The 27,681-nt window shown below is 38.4% G+C and overlaps 1 protein-coding gene across 4 annotated transcripts in view; it reads right to left on the reverse strand.

Moving 5' to 3' along the window:
* Nucleotides 1–405: 405 nt before the first annotated feature.
* The window catches only part of CPA6 (carboxypeptidase A6), a 521,176-nt gene continuing 493,900 nt past the window's right edge, over nucleotides 406–27,681 (reverse strand). For all 4 annotated transcript variants that reach the window (XM_019822757.3, XM_003999869.6, XM_045049859.1 and 1 more), the window contains 3 exons: nucleotides 8,234–8,436; nucleotides 4,138–4,222; nucleotides 406–941 (listed from right to left, as the gene is read on the reverse strand). In XM_019822757.3, coding sequence (XP_019678316.2) covers nucleotides 754–941; nucleotides 4,138–4,222; nucleotides 8,234–8,436 — 476 coding nt within the window. In that variant the 3' untranslated portion in view covers nucleotides 406–753. The remainder of the gene's footprint in view (nucleotides 942–4,137; nucleotides 4,223–8,233; nucleotides 8,437–27,681) is intronic.

Here is a 27,681-nt window from a genome sequence, read left to right on the forward strand (position 1 = left end):
AAAGTCAGATCCTAAACTGACTGAGCCATCCAGGTGCCCCGTATATCACTTTTCTAAGTCTCAATTTACTCATCTGAAAAATGAGGATGATAGTAGTATCTACCTCATATATTTGAGTAATAAATGAGATTATCAGTATAAAGTTCTTAACACTGTGACTGGCACCTCAATTAATGTTTACTTCTTCCTTTTTTTTTTTTTTGTAAATGGTATTCTCAGAGTCTGAACATGAATGCTTTATCTTGCTGTATTTTTATAGGTATATGAGACACTAATGCCAGTGATGAAGATGTGAAGCACCTGAGGTCTCGTTAAGTTGTATATTTATTAAGAAATATAGTTCATTTGAAAAGTTTCTGTTTCAAATGAAAACCAAGAGATTACACAACATTAGTAGCCTAGATCTTAACTGAGAAAAGGAGATTTATTGCAGTGAAATCCTTAATGTGTACATTTCTTGAGACAATAGAGTTTGAAAATATCCCCTCTCCCCCTTAATCAAATAGAACTCTAAACGCATATAACATGGATGCTTCTCTTACAGCAAACTAGGGTATGTTCAATTTTTTTTTTTTTACCAATTTTTTATTGCCACAGAAATGAGAATTGCATGAGTTGGTCCTTTTAAAGTGCACAGATATGTTCATTCTAAGAAATTGCTCTTCTCTTTAAAAAAAAATTTCCCCCACTGCCAGGTGGCTCTTGCACAGAATTAGCTCTCTCTCTGGTGGTTGCCCTGACCCTTGGGCTGTCTCAGGGACATTCCTTTAGTAGGTGCATTGTGATGTTCTTCACAGCCAGCATGGTCTCTGTACAGGTCGGTTTGATGAGCATCTCTGGGAGTAAAAATCCAAAATGTCCGGTGTCACGAAGTTCAAAAGCAAATGTGTAGGGTATTCCATTTTTGTAGGCCCAATCCATTGAGCTACCAGAGCTCACATCTAAAAATAAAAAAAAAAAAAAAAAAAAGAAGAGCCTCACTAAAGAGTCTGCATAACTTTCAAAGTTTATATATAGTACTTGCTTACTAAGCTATCCTAAATCCTCACAATTAAATGCTGTTTCAACAAGAATGATTTAACAGTGGTTCCTTGGCAGTGGGCTCATGGAACTAAAAATCCTACCTGCCATCATCTTTGAGGATCTAGTGTAAGTAGTAATGCTTTTCTAGTGTGACGATCTCAAGATTTCTCAGCCTCAATTCCAATAACATTTATCTCCACCCACACTTCAGCCCCTACCTCTCCCCCTCTACAAACTAATCCCTGGCTCAGTTTCTTTGCTTTCACTCCTTGAGAGGAAGCTGGAGAAAGTCTTTGCTGTAAAATCACTCTAGTCACTGACAGCCTGTTCCTGGCTCCCTGGAGCCAGCTGCTCCAGGCTCCTTTTTCTAGACCTTCACTTAATGAACTTTTCTCACGCTCTTATGGTCCTGCCCTTCACTTTACCATTGTCCCCAGGTCCACACAAGGTAATCAGCCCACCACCTCCTCTACTGACACCACAGCCCTCTGGCTTTCTTCCTTCCAGCTCAGAGGAGGAGAGGATGCTTGTTTTTCTACAGCTGTCATCTTTTGATTCTATTCATCATGGTCTTCTCTGGTCTCTGGTCTTCTCTGGGACCTTGTTTCATTAATTAAACCACCCTCTCTTGCATCTGCATTGACCACAATATTCAAGCACTGATTTCCTATAGCACTTCCTTCTTATGCTATATACCATCCTCCTTGTCTTGGTCCTTTTGCTTTAGAATGCAAAGAGACTCTATATATGTTGCCTCTGTATCCTCCTTGTCTTGGTCCTTTTGCTTTAGAATGCAAAGAGACTCTATATATGTTGCCTCTGTATCCTCAGCCACTTTCAATCTGGTTCTTGCCTCTACTTGTCCATGAAACCTTAGTTCTTGAAGGTCACCAATGACAGCAGGCCTGATCTCCTTTCTTGTTGTTGTTGTTGGTGGTGTTTTTTTCTCCCCCCTCTCAGATGCCACTTTCAACCTCTCAACAACATTTAGCATAGCTGATAATCCATTGGCAACTCTCTCCTCTCTCTGGCTCTTGTGACCTCACATGCTTGTGAGCTTGTCGGCACAGAGGTGAAAGTGCAGGCATTAGAGGCAGACTAAGGGCTCAGGCTGTATGTATCCCACCACCTACTGTGACTTGTCTGAACCATAATCTCCTCTTTAGAAAAAGAGATTATAATACCTGTTGCATGGTGGTGTTGTGGAAATTAAATGAAATAATGTGCTAAGGGACATAAGCCCCTATTATTTTGCATCTTGACACCCCAAAGTGCCTAGTATGTCGTTTTTTAGCATAACAGGCTCTTAATAATTGTTTAATAAATTTTAAGAGAAGAATCTTTATATACTTTTTTCTTGAAATCAATATGATCCAGACTGACCTAACACTATTACTATTAAAAAATTTTTCAGGGGTGCCTGGGTGGCGCAGTCTGTTAAGCGTCCGACTTCAGCCAGGTCACGATCTCACGCTCCGTGAGTTCGAGCCCCGCGTCAGGCTCTGGGCTGATGGCTCAGAGCCTGGAGCCTGTTTCCGATTCTGTGTCTCCCTCTCTCTCTGCCCCTCCCCCGTTCATGCTCTGTCTCTCTCTGTCCCAAAAATAAATAAACGTTGAAAAAAAAATTAAAAAAAAAATTTTCAGAGCATGTTCATCTGTTCAAATAATACCACTTTTTATGCTGCTTCTGTCAGGACAAGTTAGAGATAGATTATTAAGTTAAGACAATTAAATGACTTTGCTGTTTCTCAGGCTCCTCTTGCTTTGGTTAAGGACAAAAGGTAGGCGGTGGCTTCATTGTCCCTCTGAATTAGAGTACACTGGAACTGCAAATAGTGGTCATAGAAGCCAAAGTCAGAGTCAATATGTGCCAAGAGTTACATCATGGTGATGTGACAGACTCATTTCTATGGTAACAGATTGTTCTTGGTAAATATAATACCATGACTGTAACTTCATACCAAGCTTAAAAGGTGAAGTGTAAGATTTTTAAAAATTAATATTAAAAACTAATGTATATTATGTGGGTGATAATTAGGAATATGACTTTTAAAAAAATGCTATCTTTCCTCCTTCAGCATGGCCGTACTGAAAAACAGTTCTAAAGAGGTCAGCATGAGACCAATGATCATAGACTTTGCAAAAAATTCTAATACTTAAGACATTCTCATTATTAGGATAAACTTACATGAGAAGCAATGTTAATTGACAAACCAAGCTTTTCTTCTGAAGGCTCAAGAAAGTGAGTGGTTAGGAATATAATAATGGGTAGGTTAAAGAAATCAAGGAGAAATTTCGTACTTCACTGAAAGCGAGATTGGGTGCCACTCTCTATACATACACATACAACCTGTGTGTGTATGTGTGTGTGTGTGTGTGTGCGCGCATATGTAGACATTAAGATGTATATGATTTCATGCTAAATTTTCCAAGTCATATAATTAATGAATTTTAGAGTTTAAAAGACCATGAGAAATGACCTTGTCCAATCCCTCACTTAAAAGTGGTGGAAACTGAGGCCCAGGATTAGTATCTTGGCCAAGAATGTATCACAGTTAGCAGGAGAATCAGGACTAGAATCCATGTCTTCTGATTCTTCAAGTTCTTTCCATATACCCAGTTGTTCTTTATTTCATATAAAGTAAGAAATATTTTAATTACCTTTTAAGGGGAAATTCAGCTTTAGGTGTTATGTAAAAAACAGAATTTCCTAACAAGAATGGTGGAGGAAAGGAATAAAAGGGAAGCTCTTTTAGGGCTGAGATATTACTTCATTACCTTCTCAAGGCCCATTTCCACCCTTATAGTAGTTACAATTGCTTAAGGAGCCCACTTGGGCACTTTCTACTGTCATAAGATCTCAATTCAGCTTTGTAGTCATTACTACATGCTTAGAATATTCTCTGCTTAGAATTTATTTAAATTGGTACAATGATTTCTGTCATGCAGTTTAAAACGAATCAGATATAAACTCCCTCCATCTTCCTTGGCTAATTTGGTTGTCAAAAATTTCTCTTTAAAGGGGAACACACTTTCTGTTTTTTTAAAGGGAAGTCATTATACAGGATCTTGGTTCAAGAGATGATTCTAAAACAAAATACATAGGAAACTTACACAATGTGCTGGAGGCAGGTCCATATCTATATTGTACCCCATATACCGACTGAAGTGCATTCACAGCTTTATAAGCTGCAGATTCCTGTGAGGGAAAATGGAAAACTTCTATCACTTTCCATCACTGCATTGAAACCTTTGGAAACACTGGCATGTTGTCTGAGCATTATCAGTCATCAATTTGGAGAGCAAGGTTGGGCACATTAGGTAATAGCTATGTTTAATAATAATATTATTCTTTGACACGTGCTGCAGTTTACAGTGTGTTTTGGAATACATTATTTGCTTTGACTGATGCTCACAGCAGACCAGTGATCAGTAATATTTCCACTTGACAGACAAGAAAAGAAAGGCTCAGCAAGGCTGGGATTACATGGTAAGGAGCGGTTAAGTACCCATATCTTCTGATGCTGATTTAGTGTTCTGTCCTCTTCACTTTTATTCAGAGGCACTTGTTTTTATAAATTACAAAATACTTGATAGGGAAGAATGTCAGTCTTCCTCAAGGCTACATATGCAGTGTTTAGCAATGTGCCTGTGTATAACAGATGCTTAATCAATATTTCTTGCATGAATGTTGAATAAGCATAGCTCTGCAAGAGTATCAAGATAATCTTATTGATCCTTAAGTACATACTTCAGTGGCTATGTACAAGGTATTTAAAGCACATTTGCATCAATTAAGAAACCCTTTAGTTCAGGAAGAGTGACTTCTCTTATGCTATTCATTTATCCCCAGGGGAATGGGAATACAATTTCAGAATGCTCCATGACTTCTAAGGTTACATATGCCTCTGACGGAGGTCAGGTACTGCTAAGATGTAGAAATTCTAAGGTGGAACTGTTCCAATCAATGCCAAAAATTGGAAGAATAATCAACACAACAAAACTACTAAAAGGTGAATATTCTAACATGAACTGAAAGGATACAGACTACACTTCAAAACATTTTCAAATGGTATAGCAGCATTAGTTTCAATAAGGAGTCAGAGAAGTATTGTATGACCAGCAAGAGGAAAAGAAGTATGTTGAAACCAGTATACAACTCTCCCGTTTCAATTTGCCTATGAATAATTTAATACATCAGTTGAAGTACTCTGGGCAACATGGTGCCGTGTGTTGGCCTTGGCTGCAGCTTGCTGTCCTCATTCACCTCAGGGATGAATAAAGCAGCCTCTGCAGCAAATGCCACTTGTTGTGGATATTAAGGGGCCAGGCTCCAGAACCTGGCAGACAATTTATTATTGATCTCACTGATGATGAATTTCTCCTCTCAGGAGCCAACAGAGAAGGAATGTAAACACCCTAATACCAAAAACCTTTATGGAGAATGTTCTAAGATTTTAACACCTTCTCCAATGGTTTTAGCAATATTCCATGGCAAGGGCAGATATTTCTACATTTAGAAGATTATTGCATTCTGCTGGTGGGGAGAGTTTTGTTCCTCATTATTCCGGAGGACTAAATTCCCACCCCGAAATCTACTAAGAAAAAAAAACACAACCTCTTGGCCTCTTTGCAAAAAAACCATAGGCATAGCTTTAGCCTTTTGAGCTCCCTGCACTTCTGCCACTCAGGTGCAGGTGCATGTTGGTGAGAGGTTTAGATAGGATCATTCCACAAAAAATGAAAACTTCATAACATTTTCCAAGAATTATTTTCCAGGGTTGTGTAGCTAGACACCTATTTGAAAGAGTTTAAGCAATTCCTCCTTTCTTTATTGTTTCCTCTTTCCACTTGTCCCAGGCCTCACTTATTAAAAAAATTTTTTTTAATGTTTTATTTTTGAGAGAAAGAGACAGAACGTGAGCAGGGGAGGGGCAGAGAGAGAGACACACACATGAGTCTGAAGCAGGCTCCAGACTCTGAGCTGTTAGCACAGAGCCCAACATGGGGCTCGAGCTCATGAACCGCGAGATCATGACCTGAGCCGAAGTTGGAGGCTTAACTGACGGAGTCACCCAGGCGCCTCCAGGTCTCACTTATTGAACCTCAGCTAAATAAGGCTTACTTTTTATTCCTTTTTTTCCTCTTCTTTTCTTTCTGAGAGAGAATGTGTGAGTGAGTGGGGGAAGGGCAGAGAGAGAGAGAGAATCTCAAGCAAGCTCCATGCTCAGCGGGGCTTGAATTTATGACTCTGAGATTATGACCTAAGCTGAAATCAAAAGTCGGATGCTTAACCAACTGAGCCACTCAGGTGTCCCCAATTATTTCCATATTTAAAGCAGCTTAATGAATGACCTACAAATGTTAGCAGAAACACAGACTCTACCATATTGATGGAAATGTTTTTGAACAATTTATTAGAATTTAATGGTTTCTGGTTAACATTCAGAGACTACCTAGTTTCTGAGAATTTTAATCTTGGCTGTAATGACTTAGCTTATATGTAACCTGGTAACAGGATTTCTCAACAGTGACATATTGACAGTCTGGACTAAATAACTCTGTGCTGTGGAGGCTGTCCTATACATTTAGCAGTATCCTTGGCTTCTATCCTCTAGATGCCAATAACATCCTCCAGCCTTGTTGTGACAATCAAAATGTCTTCAACCTTGTTCAATGTCCCGTGGGAGGCAAATTCATTCTTGGTTGTGAATCACTGATCTACTCTTTATACCACAACCTCCAACCTAAGACAAAATTAAAATAGGCTTAACTTCTGATAGCAAGCTAAATTCAAAATATGGAGAACATTCTCATGTAATAGATTTAATATATTGCATACTCCACATTATCTGTCGTGAGAACATAAATAGACATTGTGCCCAATTCAGAAAGGGGTGAATATTTGCCTAGAGAAGCTTTGTGTGATACAGGGTGGTTAAGCTGTCAAGTTAACAACAACAACAACAACAACGACGACGACGACGACAACAAGAAATCTGTTGACACAGAGTAGCTGAAGAATAGCATTCTTAAATAGAACTACCACCTTTACAAAATTTCTCAAGAAAGAGAATTTGCTCAGAATTCTTGCTTGGAATGCCAAGAACAAAATTCCTCTTTTGGACAGAATACAAGCCTTCCCTCAGGCCTTCTTCCTCATGTTCCCCATTCCTTCCAGGTCCTGGACATCTAGATCTGGGATTCCTGCAACTCCAACCAACTGGTGAAGGATTTAGAGTTCAAGGTATAGGAAGAAAGGGGGTGCTTCTCTTTTATCAAAGTTTTTAGTTCAAATTTAACATCCATACAGAATAATATACCAATTTTAAGTTTATAGCTCAATGAATGATCACAAATTGCACACACTCATATAACCAGTATCCAGGTCAAAGAATAGAACATCAACAGCAACCCCAAAACCCTCTCCCCTTTACCTCTTCCTTCTTCCTCACTCCTCACACTATATATTAGTTTGACCTAGTTTTGAATTTTATAGACCTTTAGATGCTATTGGCTCTGAACGAGACTCACTTTACAAAGAATTTTGCCCTACAGTGGATAGCTTGTTGGGTTTCTGAGATGAGGAGAGAAAGGAACTCTGCTTAATCACTGACAAGTAATCTAATGCCTGAAGGGCTGTTCATTCTGAGTGCTAACTTGTCAAATAGATGCCCAGAGACTTAGTACCATTAAGCAAAGAGTGCTTATAAATTAAAACTTGCTTTTAATTAATGAGAGTCAGACCATAATTTATGAACAATTATTTACTCAATAAAATTAATTATAGCCCTGAACATGTGACTGAAGCTGTAATACTAATCAAATCCATCCTGACACTTTCCGTATAACCTGTGGTAAGAATGTAAATCGGTTTGAAATGATTGCATTTGAGAAGCAGCACAGCATAGCAGTCAAAAGCGACAATGTTGGAGCTAGATTTGGGGCTGAATCCTGGCTATGGCTCTTAGTAGCTGTATGTTGTTAGTCTAATTGCTTAATTCCCATAGGTTTCAGTTTCCTCATCTGTAAAATGGGGATAATAATAGTTACCTACCTCATATAATTATGAAAAATAAGTCAGTACGTAAAGAATGTTTATTAGCATAAACACAATATGTGTTTGCTATATGTCATTACTGCTTAGAACCATGTTCGTGTTAGAAAAGAAGAAAGCCTGACACACACATATACATGGCCAAATACTTACCACACAGCTGAAATTGGGGATTGTTGCATATTTGTAAGAATAGGGATATAGCAACATCTGAGCATATGCATGAAAGGAGAGGTAAGCCCTAATGTGCTTCCTGTGTTTTCGGAGGAAGGTGGCTACAGCTTTCACTTCCGGCTCAGATTCTGGGAAAGGTCCACAGTAGGTATCATCGCAAGGGTGCATAGAAGCTCCTTCATCTGTAAGACAGAAAAGAAAATGGGGTGAGGGAGTGGAGAGACAAGCAGCAAGAGACACAAATGAGCATCGTTAAACTGATTTTTTTTCTTTCATTTCTATCAACATATGGTACTATTAAGCAATTCATCTAACTTCTCATTTATAGGAATCAGTTTTGAAAAATCCAGGGTGGTTCAAGCTTCAATGGCCTGAATAGGAAATAAGTACTGATTTTTTAACTGATCCTGCATAAACTACTCTTAAGGGATGACTTTGTCAGTGAGAGACCTAATTCTTTATGATCCTCCAGAGCAGGTAAGGCTCCTGTTGTTATACCCCACGACACCCTGCACTTTCCCTCTGTAACACTTGACGTACTTGTAATTAGTCTGCAGTATTTACCTGTTTAGCATTCAACCAATATTTAGACTGTTCCAGGTGCCTGGTATTCAATAAAAAACAATACAGAAAAAAACCCCTGCTCTAATAGAAACTACATTCAGTCTGAATTCTTTATTAAACTCTAGGGCTCTGTGAAAGCAGGAACTGTGTGTCTTCAGCTTGCTGGGCACCTGCAACTAGAACAGTAGTATGGCAAATGTTCAACAAATATTTGTTGATAAGTGAATGTCAGATCAAAAGAAAAGGCTAGCCATCTGCACAGGTGTCTGGTAAGATACACACAATTATTAATCAAGAACATGAAGGCAAGACAGAAATAATTCCACCAAACATGCCAAAACAATTTCTATTATATTTTTAGGTAAGCAATATCCAAACTGGTTTTGTAAAATGCAAGAGGCTTCTCCAGCTATCTTGGGGGTAAGAATTTAGTTAAGAAATCCTCAACAGGGGCGCCTGGGTGGCTCAGTCGGTTAAGCACCTGACTTTGGCTCAAGTCATGATCTCGTTTGTGGGTTTGGGCTCTGCATCAGGCTCTGTGCTGACAGCTCAGAGCCTGGAGACTGCTTCAGATTCTGGGTCTCCCTCTCTCTGCCCCTCCCCCACTCATGCTCTACCTCTCTCTCAAAAATAAATGTAAAAAACCCGAAAAAAATTTAAAAAAATCCTCGAAACTTAAATTTAATAATTTTTGAATTAACAAATATATATCCCGTAGGTCTATTGTGGGGAGGAAGGAAAATAACATTCACTGTAACAATCACAAAGTAGTAAAGTCCCAAGACGTTTTTACATTTAGAAAGAATTACCTTTTCTACAGTTATTTGCCACTGGCCATGATTAGCCCTCCCAAAAGCCCTAGAAAACTGTCTTTTTCCATAAACAAATGGGAAATGTCTGGTGATTCTGTGAGATAGTCTAATCCTACTCAATATGAAAAGGTAACCAAGTCAAATCAGGATAAATCTTGAGGTGATTAAATCTAGTTTGTGTTACAGGTGAGTTAAGATGGGGAATTTATAGCAATTGTGGTTTTCCTCCTTTGAGTCTAATTCTGGACATGCCTTAGAAGCAAGTGGGATATGGATGGAACTCAATATAATATGAACACTATAGCTGATACTCTGAAAGGTACAGGACAAATAAAGGGACATTTGAAGAACACTGATTTAAAGCACTGGAAAGGAGAGATCACAGACTGAACAACTAATTCCAGAGGGAGCAAAACTAATGATCCAGAGAAAAAGGATTTACAATAATCCTAATAAATATTCTCAAGGGCATAGAGAAGGGCATTGGATACATTAATCAGGGACAAGAAGTTAAAAGTACCAATCAGATTGAATAGAAATAGAGAACTTAATTCATGGGTTGAAAGAATACAGTTGATGAGTGAATTAATGAGATGGAATATGTTTTGAAACATTCCCAGAAGGCATCAAAAAAATGAAAGAAAAATTAAAGGAGTATGAAAAATAGAATAACTGTCAACATCTGATTAATAGAGGCCCAAATAGAAAAAGAAATAAAAGCTAAATATTTGAAGAACTGCTAATTGAAAATTTCCCACAATCAAGGAAAGGTTGAATGGAATTATTGTATACAAAACAAGAGAGATAAAGAGGAAATGTGTCAACACTTTGACACACTAGGTTGAAATTTAAGAAAAAAAACAATTCCAGAGAGAAAGAAACAAGTCATCTATAAGAAAAAGGGATTAGATTCACATTTGACTTTTTAATAGCAACACTAGAGTAATATTTCCAAAGTATATTTATAAACACATATATACTTATTGTTCTTACATTTTTATTTATATATTTAAAATTAATTAAATGTTTAAATTGAAGTATAGTTATACATATACTATTATATTAGTTTCAGGTATACAACATAGTGAATGGACAATTATATACATTATGAAAAGCTCGCCACAATAAGTGTAGTTACCATGGTCATCATACAGTGTTATTACAATATTACTGCCTCTATTCCCTATACTGTATGTTCTATCCTATGAAACTTATTTGTTTCATAACTGGAAGTTTGTATCTCTTAATCCCCTTCACCTAGTTTGCCCATCCTCCACCCACTCACTCCTTTCTAGCAAGGGCCAGTTCTCTGTATTTATGAGTCTCTTCTGTTTGTTTTGCTTTTTAGATTCCCCATGTAAGTGAAATCATGTTATTTGTCTTTCCCTGTCTGAATTATTTCATTTAGCTAATACCATCTAGGTTCATCCATGTTATTGCAAATGGCAAGATTTCATTTTTTTACTGGATGAGTGCTGGTTCAATGTGTATATATACAACATCTTCTTTATCCATTCATGTATGGATGAACACTTGGGTCTTTTCCATATCTTGGCTATTGTAAATAATGCTGCAATAAACATAGGGGTGCATATATCTTTTTGAATTAGTATTTCCATTTTCTTTGGATAAATATCTAGAAGTGGAATTGCTGGATCATATGGTATTTCTACTTTTAATTTTTGGGGAAATCTCCATACTCTTTTTCCATGGTGGTTACTGTCTTGAATAATGTTCTAGGTGCATTTGAAAAGAATGTGCATTCTGCTCTTTTTGGATGGAATGTTCTGCATGTATCTGTTAAGTCCACCTGGTCTAACGTGTCATTCAAAGTAATTATTTCCTTATTTTCTGGGGTGTTAAACTCTCCTATTATTATGCTATTACTGTCAAATTTTCCCTTTATGTCTGTTACTTTACATAAAATCAGCTTGCTTCTATGTCGGCTGCATAGATATTTATATTATAAGTGTCATATTATCTTGTTGGATTATCATTATGTAACACCCTTCTTTGTCTCTTGTTACAGTCTTTGTATCAAGATCTGTTTTGCCTGATTTAAGTATTGCTACGGAGATTTTTTTTTTGCTTCCATTTGCATGGTCTTTTTCCATCCCTTAACTTCCAGTTTACATGTATCTTGAGGTCTGAAGTGAATCTCTTATAGATGGCATATAGATAGGTCTTTTTTGTTTTTTTATCCATTCAGTTACCTTATGTCCTTTGATCGGATCATTTAAAGCATTTGCACCATTTACACTTAAAGTAATTATTGATAGACATATGATTATCATTTTGTTAATTGCTTTCTGGTTATTTTTATATTCCCTATTTCTTTCTCTTTTTCTCTTCTACTCTTGTGATTAATCACTTTCTTTAGTCTTATGCTCAGAATTTTTTCTCCTTTTTGTGTATCTATTGCAGGTTTTTGGTTTGTGGTCACCATGAGGTTCATATATAAAACATCCTAAGTATATAGCAGTCTGTATTAAGTTGATGGTTTTGAGTTTGAACACATTTTCAAAGCACTACATTTTTACTCCTCCCCTCTGCTATGTTTTACGTATGTGACATCATATTTTACATCTTTCATTTTTTGAATCCTTTAATTTTTTAAAGGTACAATTAATTTTACTACTTTTGTCTTTTAACCTTCATAATAGCTTTATGTGACTGATTTACCAACTTTACTATATATTTGCTTTTACTAAAGTTTTTTAACAATTTTTTTATATCAGTTATGGTCTTTGCTGCTTAAAGTCCTTTCACATTTCTTAGAAGGTCAATTTAATATTGATGAACTCTTTTAATTTTTGTCTGGGAAACTGTCTCTCCCTCAGTTCTGAATGATAACCTTGTTGGATAGAGTATTCTTGGTTGTAGGTATTTTTCCTTTCAGCGCTTTGAATATAGCCTGCCACTCCCTTCTGGCCTGCAAAGTTTCTGCTGAAAAATCAGCTGATAGTTTTACAGGGTTTTCCTTGTATATAAGTAGTTGCTTTTTTATTTCCATCTCAAGATTCTATTTTTTTTTAAATTTTATTTTTTATTTTTAAAAATTTACATCCAAATTAGTTAGCATATAGTGCAACAATGATTTCAGGAGTAGACTCCTTAGTGTCCCTTACCCATTTAGCCTATCCCCCTCCCACAACCCCTCCAGTGACCCTCAGTTTGTTCTCCATATTTATGAGTCTCTTCTGTTTTGTCCCCCTCCCTGTTTTTATATTATTTTTGTTTCGCTTCCCTGATGTTCATCTGTCTTGTCTCTTAAAGTCCTCATATGAGTGGAGTCCTATGATTTTTGTTTTTCTCCAATTTCACTTAGCATAACACGCTCTAGTTCCATTCATGTAGTTGCAAATGGCAAGATTTCATTCTTTCTGATTGCCGAGTAATACTCCATTGTCTATATATACCACATCTTCTTTATCCATTCATCCATCGATGAACATTTGGGCTCTTTCCATCCTTTGGCTATTGTTGATAGTGCTGCTATAAACATGGGAGTGCATGTGCCCCTTCGAAACAGCACACCTGTATCCCATGGATAAATGCCTAGTAGTGCAATTGCTGGGTTGTAGGGTAGTTCTATTTTTAGTTTTTTGAGGAAACTCCATACTGTTTTCCAGAGTGGCTGCACCAGCTTGCATTGCCACCAACAATGCAAAAGAGATCCTCTTTCTCCTCATCCTCACCAACATCTGTTGTTGCCTGAGTTGTTAATGTTAGCCATTCTGACAGGTGTGAGGTGGTATCTCATTATGGTTTGGATTTGTATTTCCCTGACGATGAGTGATGTTGAGCATTTTTTCATGTGTCGGTTGGCCATCTGGATGTCTTCTTTGAAGAAGTGTCTATTCATGTCTTTTGCCCATTTCTTCACTGGATTATTTGTTTTTTGGGTGTTGAGTTTGATAAGTTCTTTATCGATTTTGGATACTAACCCTTTATCTGATATGTCAATTGCAAATATCTTCTCCCATTCTGTCAGTTGCCTTTTAGTTTTGCTTGTTTCCTTTGCTGTGCAGAAGCTTTTTATTTTGATGAGGTCCCAATAGTTCATTTTTCCTTTTGTTTCCCTTGCCTTCGGAGACATGTTAAGAAGTTGCTGCGGGCAAGATCAAAGAGGTTTTTGCCTGCTTTCTCCTCGAGGATTTTGATGGCTTCCTGTCTTACATTTAGGTCTTTCATCCACTTTTTGTGTATGGGGTAAGAAAGTGGTCCAGGTTCTCAAGATTCTAATTTTAATTTCTGACATTTTAGTTATTAGGGAGCTTGGGACCAACCTGCTTGGGTTCATCTTGTTTGGGGTTCTCTGTGTTTCCTGGAACCGGCTGTTTCCTTCCCCAGGTTAAGGAAATTTTCAGCTATTATTTCTTAAATGAGTTTTCTGTCCCTTTCTGTCTTTCTTATCCTTCTGGGATTCCTATAATGCAAATGTTACAATGCTTGATGTCATCCTAGAGGTCCCTTAACCCAACCTCACTTTTAAAATTCTTACTTTTTGCTATTCAGCTTGAGTGTTTTCCATGACCCTGTCTTCCAGATTGCTGATGTGTTCTTTTGCATCCTCCTGTCTGCTGTCAATTTTCTCTAGCAGATTTTTCATTTCATTGTATTCTTCAACCCTGATTGGTTATTTTTTTTCTCTATCTTTTCACTGAAGTGCTGAGTTCATCGACTCTTAAGTCTGGTGAGCATCTTTATGAACATTATTTTGATCTCTTCATCAAGTAATTTTCTTATCTCCATTTCATTTAGCTTATTCTCTGAAGTTTTTGTTCTTTTAATGGGAGCATGTTCCTCTGTCTCATTTTGACTTTTGTGTTTATGTCTATGAATTAGGCAAAACAGCTACCTCTCCCAGACTTGAAGGTGTAGCTTTGTGTAGGAACATTCCCATGTCACCTATGTGTGCCTGGCACTTAGGGAAAGGGTTAGCATTGGGCAGGGAGAGATAAAGGGACCCTAGGAGAGGCAGGCTGCATCTGTAAGTGGGAAGCTGAAGAAGGGGCAGGGTTTGGGGGAAAAAAAAGGATAAAGGTATTCCAAACCCACCTGGGCTAGATGCCATGAGTGGAGTCTCACAAACTTTGATAAGTTCCTAATAAAAAGTCAGGGACAAAAATCCTTGTCGGCAACCCACTTGGGACCCCTCTTAGTTTTGAGAGCTTTTATACTTTCTCTTGATAAACTCTATCACTTTGCTTACTCTCTGTTGTCTGTGAGATTCATTCTTGATTCTGTGAGACAAGGACCAGTGTCTCTCCCACCCTCCTGTAACAGCAGGACAGCTTGAGCAGGCTTGGTTTGGGATGTCCTGGGTGCTCCACACTTGGGTGCCCAGGCAGGATGGCGGCAGCTGGTGGGGCATGCTCCAGGGGTGTCCCAAGGCTTTTCACATTGGGTTGCCCCATTGGGCTAGTGGGGCCCTGGGTGCTCTGGGACAGGGCTGTCCCAGTGGGATGGCTCCAGCAGGGGTGGGTGCAGGCCAGAGTACTCTGGGTGGGGTGGGTGGAGCTGGAATGGGTGTGAATATGGGAGCTGCCTCTGGGGGGATGGTTGAAGGTGGTGTAGACTAGGACTTGCTGTGGTGGTAGGCTTCCTAGAGCACCACGATCCTGCTCCCATCTGTACTATCAAGGTGGAAAGGAAATGTCAGCAATGGTGTTAGGCAGCACCTCTGACATCAGAAAGGATTTCAGTAGCTCCCCTATTGTTTGGCTGATGTTATAGGGTTAGGAGATGAGTTTCCTTCCCTTAGGTCTAGTTGCCTTCCAGACTGTTTTTCTGCTGTGCTCCAGTTGGGTGAATCTGCAGGTGGGCCCCTCAGCGATATCCCTCTCTGCTGAAGTTCACAGCACTGGGGCTGGAGTTCCTATCATTACTATGTCTCTATCTCTCCTTTGTTGTGCAGAAGCTGTTTAGTCACCCCTCAGTTTTTCTTCAGGTGAATTACTCTATAGGTAGGCAAGAATTCAGTGTCCAACAGAGGAGGTGAGTTCAGGGTCTCCCTATGCTGCCATCTGAGACCCCTCCCTCCTTATTAAAAAAAAAAAAAAACTTGGAGAGTGCCTGGGTGGCTCAGTCAGTTAAGTGTCCACCTCTTGGTTTCAGCTCAGATAATGATCCCAGGGTTGTGGGATCGATCCCTGCGTCAGGCTCTGTGCTGACAGAGCAGAGCTTCCTTAGGATTCTCTCCCTCTCTCTCTCTGCCCCTCCCCTGCTCACTCTATCTCAAAATAAATAAATAAACTTAAAAAAAAAAAACTTGCTGAACAGCTTAGGTGCTTTTTCTAGCCTGTCTTCCAGATGGTTGATTCGTTCTTTTGCATCTAATCTGCTTTGATTCCGTCTTATGTACTTTTCATTTTAGTTATTGTAATCCTCAGCTCTGATTGGTTCTTTTATATATTTTGTCTTTCTTTGTTGAAGTTCATCCACTCTTCTCTCATGTCGTGAGTACCTTTATAACCATTACTTTGATCTCTTTATCAGGTAAATTAGTTCTTTTCTGAGATTTTGTCATTCTTTTTTAACATACTCCTCTGCTTCATTTTGTCTGACTTCCTAAGTTTTTTCTACATATTAGGTATGTTAGCTATGTCTCCTGGTTTTGAAAGTAGTGGCTTTATGTAGAAGGCATCCTATGAGTCCCCATGGGTCTATCCACCAGAACCAAAGCACTCCAGGGTATCTTCTGTGTGGGCTGTATGTGCTCTTCTGTTGTGACTGGGTTACAACCTCTGCCAGTGCACTGGTGGGCAGGGCTTATCCCTGGTGTAACTGGCTGAGAGGCCCAACTGTAGCTGCTGTGGGTTTGCTGGTGGGTGGGGTTAGCTCCCTGCATATTGGGCTGAGAGACCTGGCCATAACTGCTGCAGGTATGCTGGTGGAAAGGGCCGGCTCCCTACCACCCCAGGGCAGGAGTCACTTTGAAGGGGTGCTGGCCCTGGCTGGGGGGCTGTCTGCCTGGTATGGTGGGGGCAATAGTGGGTTTGGGAGGATGCTGGCCCCAACCAAGACTGCCTGTTGAGTGTGGCAGGGCAGAGGCTGCTTTAGAGGGATGCCTCCTGGGGCAGTTGGGTTGGGTGAAGCAGGTCTGCAGGAGAATGCTGTGGCAGGGTGAATGGTACTAGCAAAGTAGATGGAAAATGTCAGAATTGGCTTCTGCTGGTGTCTGGCCATCTAGTCAGAAGCTGGAATGCTATTCTTGTGTAGGCAAGCCGGATGTGATCTAGCGCAAGTCCATGACTCCTGAATCTCGATCTCAAGCTTCAAACTCAGGTATATAATAACCTTCTGGACATTTCTATCTACTTGTCTCAGAGGCTCTGAAAGCTCAAGATGTCCCTAGATGAAATCATTGTTCTTACCCACCAAATTGATCTTTTGCTATGTTTCTTAACCTGTGTTTCCCCTCATTCATCTAGTGGCCTATGTCAAAACTTAGGTGGAACAATTCTAGAAGTTTTCTTCTCCCTTATCCCTCCCTCCAACTGGAGAACAAATATCTGTTGATTCTATCTGCTCATTTCTCTATGGCCAATTCTGCCAACAAAGTTCAGGCTCTTGTCATTATTCCCCTACGTTATCAGAACAGTTCCTAGCCTTTAGTCTGGCCTACCTTGAATTCAGCCCTCTCAATATCATTGTAATATAAATAAGTCTGATCTTATTTATTCTAAAAACATAAATCTGATTTGCTGCTTAAAAGTCTTCAATGGTGGTCTTCTGGATAAAGTTCTGAAATCTTACTACCACTTAAAGGCAGAGATAGTGTGATCAAAATGTTTGAATTTGGTAGTGGTAGGTATTATACTTTATCTTGTATGTTTTTCCTGTCTTAAAAAATTGGTGATTTTGTCCTATTGCTGTACGGATAAGTTTGTGATTGATATTTTATCACTGATTATATAATTTCATGTGCTTTTCATGGCTTTATAATAGTTTGCAGGTTATCTAGTTCTCTCCTTCCTTGGAATTCAGGGAGTAATGCTCCTTTCCTCTGACCAAATGCTTATGGGATAAACTCCCTCATGACTTGATTTTGGTCAAAATGCTTAAAATTTCGTTTTCTATTAGTTTGCTCTAAAACTTCTGCCTTATAGGGGCACATGTACCCCAATGTTTATAGCAGCGCTTTGAACAATAGCCTAATTATGGAAAGAGCCCAAATGTCCATCAACTGACGAATGGATAAAGAAGATGTGGTTTATATATTCAATGGAATACTACTTGGCAATGAGAAAGAATTAAATCTGGCAATTTGCAGCAACGTGGATGGAACTGAGGGTATTATGCTAAGTGAAATAAGTCAGTCAGAGAAAGACAGATACCATATGTTTTCACTCATATGTGGATCTTGAGAAACTTAACAGAAGACCATGGGGGAGGCGAAGGGGGAAAAAAAGTTACAGAGAGGGAGGGAGGCAAACCATGAGAGACTTTTAAATACTGAGAACAAACTGAGGGTTGATGGGGGGTTAGGGCGAGGGGAAAGTGGGTGATGGGCAATGAGGAGAGCACTTGTTGGGATGAGCATTGGGTGTTGTATGGAAACCAATTTGAAATAAACTATATTTAAAAAAGTAAAACTTCTGCCTTCACTCCTACTAAAATATTGGTCATTTTCCTGAGGTTCCATAGTCCCTTGCCTTTAAGACTGTACATGCTGTTCCTTTCTTTTGAAGCATCATTTTTTTTCCCCCACAGTCTGATTTTATTTGTCCTTCAGTGCTTCAGAATTCAGTTACCACTTCCTGTTGGCATCTTCTCCGATGCCCCTATGCTGGGTTAGGTGCTCCTAACACCCTTCTTTTTCCGCATTTGTCATAAAATTTAGTATCCAGTGTTAAAACTTATGCTTACCCATTTTCCGACTCAATTGAGCCTTGCACCATGTTTGACCAAGAGTGGATGCATACAAAATAAACTACTTTATTTAATAATTATTATAAATGAGCTAAACTGTATAATATTAAGAAAGGCCATACCTCAATTTAATGCTGTTTGCCCGAGAAGCACATTAGACACTGAAATATTCTATAGCATTTTATGGTTTACTTTATAGATTGGCTTTCTGCCGATGTTATTTACTACAGATTAAGTATTGATTCAGCAGCAGAATGGAATATCACATTCAAAATTCTTTATGCCAATGTTTCTGTGTGAATTTTTGCCTTATTCATCTCTTATACCAACTTAAAAAAAATCTAACCAGAATCCTGAATAGCAAGGCCTTTAAGATAGAAATAAATTAATTCAGGTGGAAAGAAAACCACTAAGACAATCTAATTTTATTTATAGCCTTTTGGGGGCACTATCCAGGCTTTACTAAAATGCAAAGAAACAGCTCACAAATACTATTGAATAGTAAGTCTCTTTGGGGTTTCAAGTAGCTGTGCTGGATACACAATTTGAAAGGTGCTGTCCAGATCTAGCCTCTATTACACAGATTCTGAGCAGAGATATCTGACGTACTAAAAAAGATCAAGATAGCAGAAAGCTAAAACACCAGGACACAGCATTTCAAGGAAACAAGTAAAAACCACCAAAATGATTTAATATCCAGGAAACAAGGATAAAACAGATTTCTAGGGTAAAGGAACAAGAAGCATCATATTCATCCCTCTTTAGGTTTTAGAAGCATGAGAGTCCATAGGTTATTAGTTTTCCTTTAGTTTGCAGGAGCCAATATGTTATTTCTAAAGCTGAGACAAAATGCTCTTTCCCCATCTTTACATGCAGAACAACTGCAGAATATATAACAGATCTCTGCAGTGCAGAATGAAGAGATTCTAGTCTTGTCAAATAAAACAGCACACATCTCTGTTCTGAACGCTTCAGCAATTTAGCTTCCATACCATACATCACCTCTTTAGTTTTTGAGTATTAAGATGCAAAACTCTACAAGGACCTCATAAATCTAGAGGCGAGACAAGATGTGCACCTATGAGGAAATTCGAGGACAAGACAATGTAGGAAATAATACCATCATAAAGTACGTGGTGCAGACTGTGCACAGGAACACAAAGGAGGGAGGGAGAGCAGGGAGGCTTAGGAGGCCTGGGGAGACTGTAATGGCAGAGACTCAATGGGATTCAAGATGGATGGAACTTGAAAAAATACAATTTTACTTAAAAAAAAAAAGGACAAAAAAATAAAGGCTTTGTTGCTTCTTTGAACCTTAGTCCTTCTGGCTGATAAAATGAGGTAGAACATAGTCTTAAAAAATTTTTTTTAAACGTTTATATTTTTGAGAGAGAGGGAGCACATGCAAGCCGGGGAGGGGCAGAGAGAGGGAGACACAGAATCTGAAGCAGGCTCCAGGCTCTGAGCTGTCAGCACAGAGGCCGATGTGGACCCATGAACCAGGAGATCATGACTGAGCCCGAAGTTGGACACTTAACCCAATAAGCCACCCAGGCACCCCTGAAGTGGAAGATAGTCTGTAGAGAGGAAATGGAGGATGGGATACTAGAGGCAACAATGGACTGAACATGACGAGACTGGGTCCAGTCAGAACTATTCTACTAATGAGCTCAGGGACAGACATGTCACTGGTCTGACAGCATTTGTCCTGGAATAAGGACCCTAAGCCTGGTTCTCATGTGGTGCTATCAGTTGTGGGGGTTGTCTCGCAGTAGCTAGTTACAGGCTATAAAATTAGTGAACTAAAAAACTGGTTTGATGGTGATAAATAACTCTTAATTTATTTGAATATACTCTTGTAATGGGGGACAGAAAAGGCAAATTAGAGTGGGTGTGCTTGGACTTAACCACAGGTGGTGTGCAGTCCCCATCAATTGGGTGTGTGGTAGTAGGAAAAAAAGGCTGGGAACCATGGAATTAGAAAGATTGCTGAGACTCTTTAGAGAATTGATAGTTTATGGTTCCAATGAAGATGAAAACAAATTCTAAAAGTAATTCCATAATTACTTTTCCTAATGTCTCTAGATTCTGTGCTAAGGAAGTGAGAATAAAATTTAGTAATCAAAGTTGTGTTACTTGATTTCCGGTTTTGTTCTTAGAGGCGGTCTCCAGGAATGGATTGCAATTTCAAACTTAGTTTGCAAGTAAATTGTTTAATTCCCAGACCAAACTTCTGAGGTAAAAAGTTCCCTCCCTGCCTAAGGTCCTCCAACTACCTTCCAAATCTGCTTCTCCTTTTGTATTACAGATCTTGGTGTATGGTACCTGATTGCCAAAACCAGAAATCATTTACTCTATCCAATAGCCTGCAAACAACTGTTAGTGCCATTGTCTTAATTCCTCTTCAGTACATCTACCCCAACTACTACGGTCATATCGAAACTGTCCTGAATTATTACAAGGTTTTCACGGACTCCAGTCTCTTCTTTCACCTATATCCTCAGAAGTCCTAAATTAATTTTTACTAAAATACATATCTTACCATGCAATTCCCATGCTTGAAACTTTTCACTGGTTCACCACAGACTTCAGGATAAAGGGGCTGGATTAGGGGCCTTCCCTCTGAACCCCTGTGGTAGGCTGAATAATGGCTCCCAAAGATTGCCAGGTCCTACTCCATGGAATCTGTGAATGCTACTTTATATGGAAAAGGGTCTTTGCAGATGTATCAAGATCTTGAAATGGGGAGATTATCCTGGATTATCCAGGTAGGTCCTAGATGTAATCATAAACATTCTATAAAAGGAAATTTGACAATAGACAGAAGAGAAGGCTATGTGACAGAAGCAAAGAGAAGCTGAGTCAGAGAGGGAAAATGCTATGCCACTGGCTTTGAAGGTGGAGGAAGAGGTCACAAGGTAAGGAGAACAGGTGCCTACTAGGAGCTGCAAGGCAAGGAAATGGATTCTCCTCTAGAGCTTCTTGAAGGACTATGGTCTTGCCACACCTCCAGCCTGGTGAAATCCATTTTGGACTTCTGGCCTCTAGAATTTAAGAAAATAAATTTGTTTTAAGCCATCAAGTTTTGGTAATTCATAGAATGGCAACGGGGGAAGAGCCACTTGTCTGTAGCTTCCCCACTCTGACCCCAGTCAGAGTTTCTCTTTCCTTTCTCCTGTTAGTGTGACACTCATGCCTCTATTTATGAGCTTTCACTCAACGTCAAATCATAACAGGTTGTTTACATGCCAGTCTCCCTCACTGGATGCTGGTTCCCAAAAACAAGAAAGGAAAATTTGTCCGGCATTGTGCTTTGCTCATAGCAGGGGCTCAATAAATGTTTATTGAGTGAATCAATCTGCCCTATAGCAAGGTCCCTCTTAGTCTAGCACATCAAAATTCCATTTGTGCTTTACATTTTAAGGTCAGTTTTATTATAATTTAAGGTTACAATAAAAGTTAAGACATTGCACCAGAGCCTGAACAACAATGTTTTTCTTTACCTTTCTGGCACACCCTTAAAACATGTGCAAATATGTACTTAAGAATTGTGCCTGAGAATGAGAATAAAAAGGGAATCCATAGGTTTGCATCATATTACTACATCTTTGATTGTTGCCCATATACCTTCTGAATCTAGGGGACGTGAATGAGATGAATTAGTGCTATTTTCTTGTGGAACTTGCTGGAAATTTACTCTGGAATCTCTCTTTCAGAAGTATGCAGGCTAGAATGGCATGCTACAACCTTATTCTAAATAGGTTCCAGATACTGTGTTCCAATGAAACGGATCACATTAAAATATTTTTGCTCATTTACACTTTATATCTCTTTACATAATAAAACATGTTCTGTAAAATGTTTGAATCACTGTAAAACTCGACTTTTTCTCTCGATCTATTTCAGTCAACACCTTTAGTAGAGTTATCAAGAGAGATGATGGGGAGACCAGAGGAGTAGAGGGCAGTGCATCGGGTGTTTATTAGATTAGACAATGCGTAATTAAGTGGGAACTCTGTGTTGACATTTCCTACCCCTACCCCATTTGGTAGGGGTGGTGAGTGTGGGCAATGAGGGATGGTGGTAGAAGGGTATGATTTCCTTATAAACTTATAAGCTGTCTCTTTTGGTACCACTCCCTCCTGTTTTACTAATTATAACTAAGCTAAATAAAAAAGCTAAATAATAAAGAAGGAGAAGAAGTGCTTTGAATGGTGGCAGTGCATTCTGGAGCTTGATTTTAGTTATGATTTTTAGTTTTTAAAGAATATTGACTTATTTTTACTGTTTTTGAAAGGCCAATGGATGTACATGGTTATGCCATGTAAATTGCTCTGTCTAGCCATCTATTTCTTTTCTCCAGAAACAATCACTTTTACTACCTTCTTGTGTTATTCCAGGGTTAGTCTATGCATTTATAAAAAAAAAAGCCAGTTTTATTATCTTTTTTACACAAATAATATTCTTTATATATATTAACCTTAAAGCTTTCTTAGTTTAACTGTGTGTGTTTGTAATCCTGGAGATTTTTCCATATCTGCACATAAAATAGCTATCTAATTCTGGCTGTTTCTGTCCATTTCACTGTGTAATTATAGCCTAATTTAGTAGTCCTTTGTTGATGGGCATTTGGGATGCTTCTAATCTCTTGTTATTATAAAGAGGGCTACAACAAACATCCTTATACATATGTTATTTTCCACACATGTGAGTCTAGCAAGAGGATAAATTCCTAAAAGGAGAATTACTTAGTCAAAAAAAGATGTGTATTTTTAATTTTGGTAGACATTGCCAAATGTCATTGCACAGAAGTTGTACTCATTCACACTGTCAACAGGAATGTATAATATTGCCTGTTTGCCCATAGCCTTCACATTTTTATTCTTCCTGTCTTTTAATAATATCAATACGTCCAAGTTAGGTGGTCAGAAAATGTATTTTTATCTAAAGTGTCATTTAAACATAGAGAAAAAGACATTTAAAGAAGAAAATTACAAACTATTTCTTCGATTTGGAGACACATTCCAAAGTAGCATCCAAACAGGGTACCTGCATATGTTAGGTGCTCAATAAAAACTTATTGAATGACTCCTGTGACTATATGCAGTTTTGTTAAATTCTCAGTGATACAGTAGGGGGGCCTAACTTAAAGTCTCATAGTGGCAACAAGATCATACATTTTAAATAGTATTTATCTCTGAAATTCACTTAATTATGCATCTTTTTAAAAATCACGTCACATGATTAGTTGTTTGGCTAACCACTTGTAAGCTATTAGGAAAAAATAAAAGCAGAATACATGCTATTAAAGGTAAATTTGTTCCTCAAAGTGGAATTCTAAACTCTTTTTTTTTTTAAAGACTATTTATTTTGAGAGAGAGAGAGAACACACAAGCTGGGGAGGGTCAGAGAGAATCAGAGACAGAATCCCAAGCAGGCTCCACACCATCAGCGCAGAGCCTGATACAGGCCTCGAACTCAACAAACTGCAAGATTACGACCTGAGCTGAGATCGAGAGTCGGTCACTTAACCTACTGCACCACCCAGCCACCCCAAGGTGGAATTCTAAAATTAAGTTTAGAAAACATTTAAAAGAAGAAAAAACACTCATCTTCCAATTCTAGCATTTTAGTCTATTTTTTCCCAGTCTTTTCCCCTGTGTGTTAGTATATAAATGTATATATATCATACATGTGTGATACATGCACATATACAATAATCATATATAGAATATACAGTGAAGAAATTATGTAGCCTGAATTAGACTTAGTATTATAAGCTTTTTACTATTTTTAAATGAAACTCTTACCTATTTTTATGGCTTCCTAAAATTCATCAAATAAACATGAATCTATTTAACCATTGCCCTGTGATTCAACATTTGGATTGTACTCAAGATTTTATTATTATGGATTACATTGTGGTCAGCATCTTTTTCTGTTTCCTTTTAATATGTTTTCAAAATGAGATGCTCATACCCAAAGGTATGCACAGCTTAAAGTTCTGCTCTGACTCTATTTTGACTGTTAGTGTGTACCGATCTGATCTGTCCCAGTAGCTTCAACTACTCCCTATGTGCTAAGGACCCGCAAGTTCCTATGTTTAGACAAGGCCCTTTTCATTATTCCAAGTCTATGTCTGGTTACCTATTGCACATCTTCCCCAAGATTCCTACAAACACTTCAAATCCACTCCTCAAAATTGGACGCTTATTTTCCACCAAATCCTAACCTCTTACTAGATGCCAAATCTTGGTAGATGACACCTCTATCCACCAGTCACTCTAACCAGAAATAGAGTCATCCTACTCTTCTCTTTTCCTTCTGAACTTCCTTGGCTACATCCCACAGCGGTGTAAGTGAATGCTGCGGTTTCCATATTTCTCTAGTGTGCTTTTCCTCCCCATCCTTGCAAGTGCCTCCTGGATTATGGTCCTGCTGTAGTTTACTAACCTTTGGCTAAATTGGTGTTCAAGTGATTCTCAGAGACCAGTTATTTTCTTCCCAGCTTTCAGAGCTTCCAATTATTCCTCTGTTTAAGGCCCCCAATTATCTACTCTTTGTCAAACTTTCCATCAAAATACCCCTAACAGAAAAAATCAACAAAGACTCTAAGTCCTTAACATTTTGAAATCTTTGTTTTACCTTAAACATTATTTAAAAAATAAACTTCATTTAAAAAATAAAATCGTTAATTGTTCAGTCCACTCAATTATGCATTTGTTTGCTCTAACATAAAATAATTTTCCTTTCGAAATCTTCAAATTACACTGATATGTGTGCTATGACTTTTTGTGACTTTCTCTGTGATGTAACTCCACATACACATAACCTTCAGTTTGACAGGCATGGCTTCTAGAATAAAATTCGTGTCAGCGCAGCACTGGATTATGCTCTGGGAACTTCTCCTGCCTCGTCCCTCACCAGTCCTTCCAGTCATCCTGCCTTGCAGCCACGCAGGGCCACCTGCCACTGTCACAACACCCCATTCTATTTCATGCTGTATATTTTTCTCAGGGACACACCTGTATTCCCTACCAGGAATGTCCTCTTGACTCTGAATCATTTCTGCTACTTACTTTTTGCCCTATAGTTTGGTCTCCCAAAGACAAATACATTTTTTATGAGACTGACCCGCTGTGCTAAGAAGGCATCTTCAAATATATTTTTTAACATTTATATCTACTATTATTTCTTCTATGAAGATTTTTCTGACTTGATCGAGTAGAATTGGCCCCTTCTTCCTTTATATCTCCACTGGACTATTTATATGTTTGTCTATACTGTATGTATTTCTACGTAATATTTAAAATTTTTTTTCACTTTTTTCTTTCCCTTCCCTGTCCCTCCTCTTTCTTCTCTTCACCTCCTCTAACCTCAATGATTTTATTTATTTTTTTAATTTTTGAAAACTCTGGAATTGAACTTTTTTTTTAAATTTATTTTTTAATTTAAATTCAAGTTAGTTAACATAGAGTGTAATTATGATTTCAGGAACAGAATTTAGTGACTCGTCACTTAATATAACACTCAGTACTCATCCCAACAAGTGTCCTCCTTAATGTCCCTCACCCATTTAGCCCATCGCCCCTCCCACCACCCACCAGCAACCCTCAGTTTGTTCTTTGCATTGAAGAGTCTCTTATGGTTTGTCTCCCTCTCTGTTTTTATATTATTTTTGCTTCCCTTCCCTTATGTTCATCTGTTTTGTTACTTAAATTTCACATATGAGTGAAATCATATGATATTTGTCTTTCTCTGACTTACTTTGCTTAGCATAATGCACACCAGTTCCATTGATGTTGTTGCAAATTAACCTCAATGATTTAAAACCCTGTAAGGACAGAATCTGTTGGATCTGTTTCTGCTTCTCAAGTGCCTAGCACAGTGCGTGAAATAGAATGCATGCAGTACTTTCTTTTCTTTTCTTTTCTTTTTTTTTTTTTGAATGAATGAATGGCAGAATGAATGGTGTTGTTGAAGTATCTGGTCAGGTTGCTTTCTAATGCCCCCATTAGAACACGCTGTCCCAGTTTTACTGTTACCATTGCTTAGGTTATCATATTAAGCATTTGGGGGAATAATTTAATAGATAAAATGCTATCTTCTTTTAATATTGTTTTTGATTATTAGGAGGTTTCCCATTTTATCATGTTGGTTTATTTTCATGAATTATGACTTTTTTTAAACTTTTTTCTAACGTTTATTTATTTTTGAGACAGAGAGAGAGAGAGAGAGCATGAACGGGGGAGGGTCAGAGAGAGAGAGGGAAACACAGAATCCGAAACAGGCTCCAGGCTCTGAGCGGTCAGCACAGAGCCTGATGCGGGGCTCGAACTCACGGACCGCGAGATCATGACCTGAGCCGAAGTCGGATGCTTAACCGACTGAGCCACCCAGGCGCCCCAAATTATGACCTTTAAAAAATTTTAACTTCTAGAGTCTGGGAGTTTGTCTTCACATTTTATGTGGACTCTTAAAAATTATTTTTATTATGTAATGTTTGACTCTGAAGTATTTATAGCAAAATAATAGTAAAACCTGGGGCGCCTGGGTGGCTCAGTTGGTTGAGCATCCCACTTCAGCTCAGGTCATGATCTCACGGTTCCTGGGTTTGAGCCCCGTGTCGGGCTCTGTGCTGACAGCTCAGAGCCTGGAGCCTGCTTCGGTTTCTGTGCCTCCCTCTCTCTCTGCCCCTCCCCTGCTCATGCTCTCTGTCTCAAAAATAAACATTAGAAAAAAATTAAAAAAAATAGTAAAACCTTTCTGCTATATTTATTGCAAAATTTTTCTTGCATGGTTGCTTATCTTTACTGTGGTTTCTTTTAAAAAAACACTTAGTTCCACGTATGATAAAAATGAGGCCTTTTTGGTTTGATTCCCAAATTAGAAATATGTATTAAGATTTAGCATCAAGCTTATAATATTTGAATTTTTGATCCATGGCTGTAACTAATTTTTGTAAGTAAATATTGGGTTTTTAAGTATTAAAAATGGTGTCAGTCTCACATGCCCACCTGGTGACAATGTGGGAAGCTGGTGGGGACTGAGGGCAGGTAGAGCTAGTAAGTACTGCATGAAGGTGTTCTAATTCAAAAGATGAAAAACCATTCTGTCTGCTAAACATTATATATTCTGAAGGCTGACTGTTTTGTAATCCTTGATCTGAAATTT

Source organism: Felis catus, chromosome F2 (genome assembly GCF_018350175.1).
Source record: "Felis catus isolate Fca126 chromosome F2, F.catus_Fca126_mat1.0, whole genome shotgun sequence".
Lineage (NCBI taxonomy): Eukaryota > Metazoa > Chordata > Mammalia > Carnivora > Felidae > Felis > Felis catus.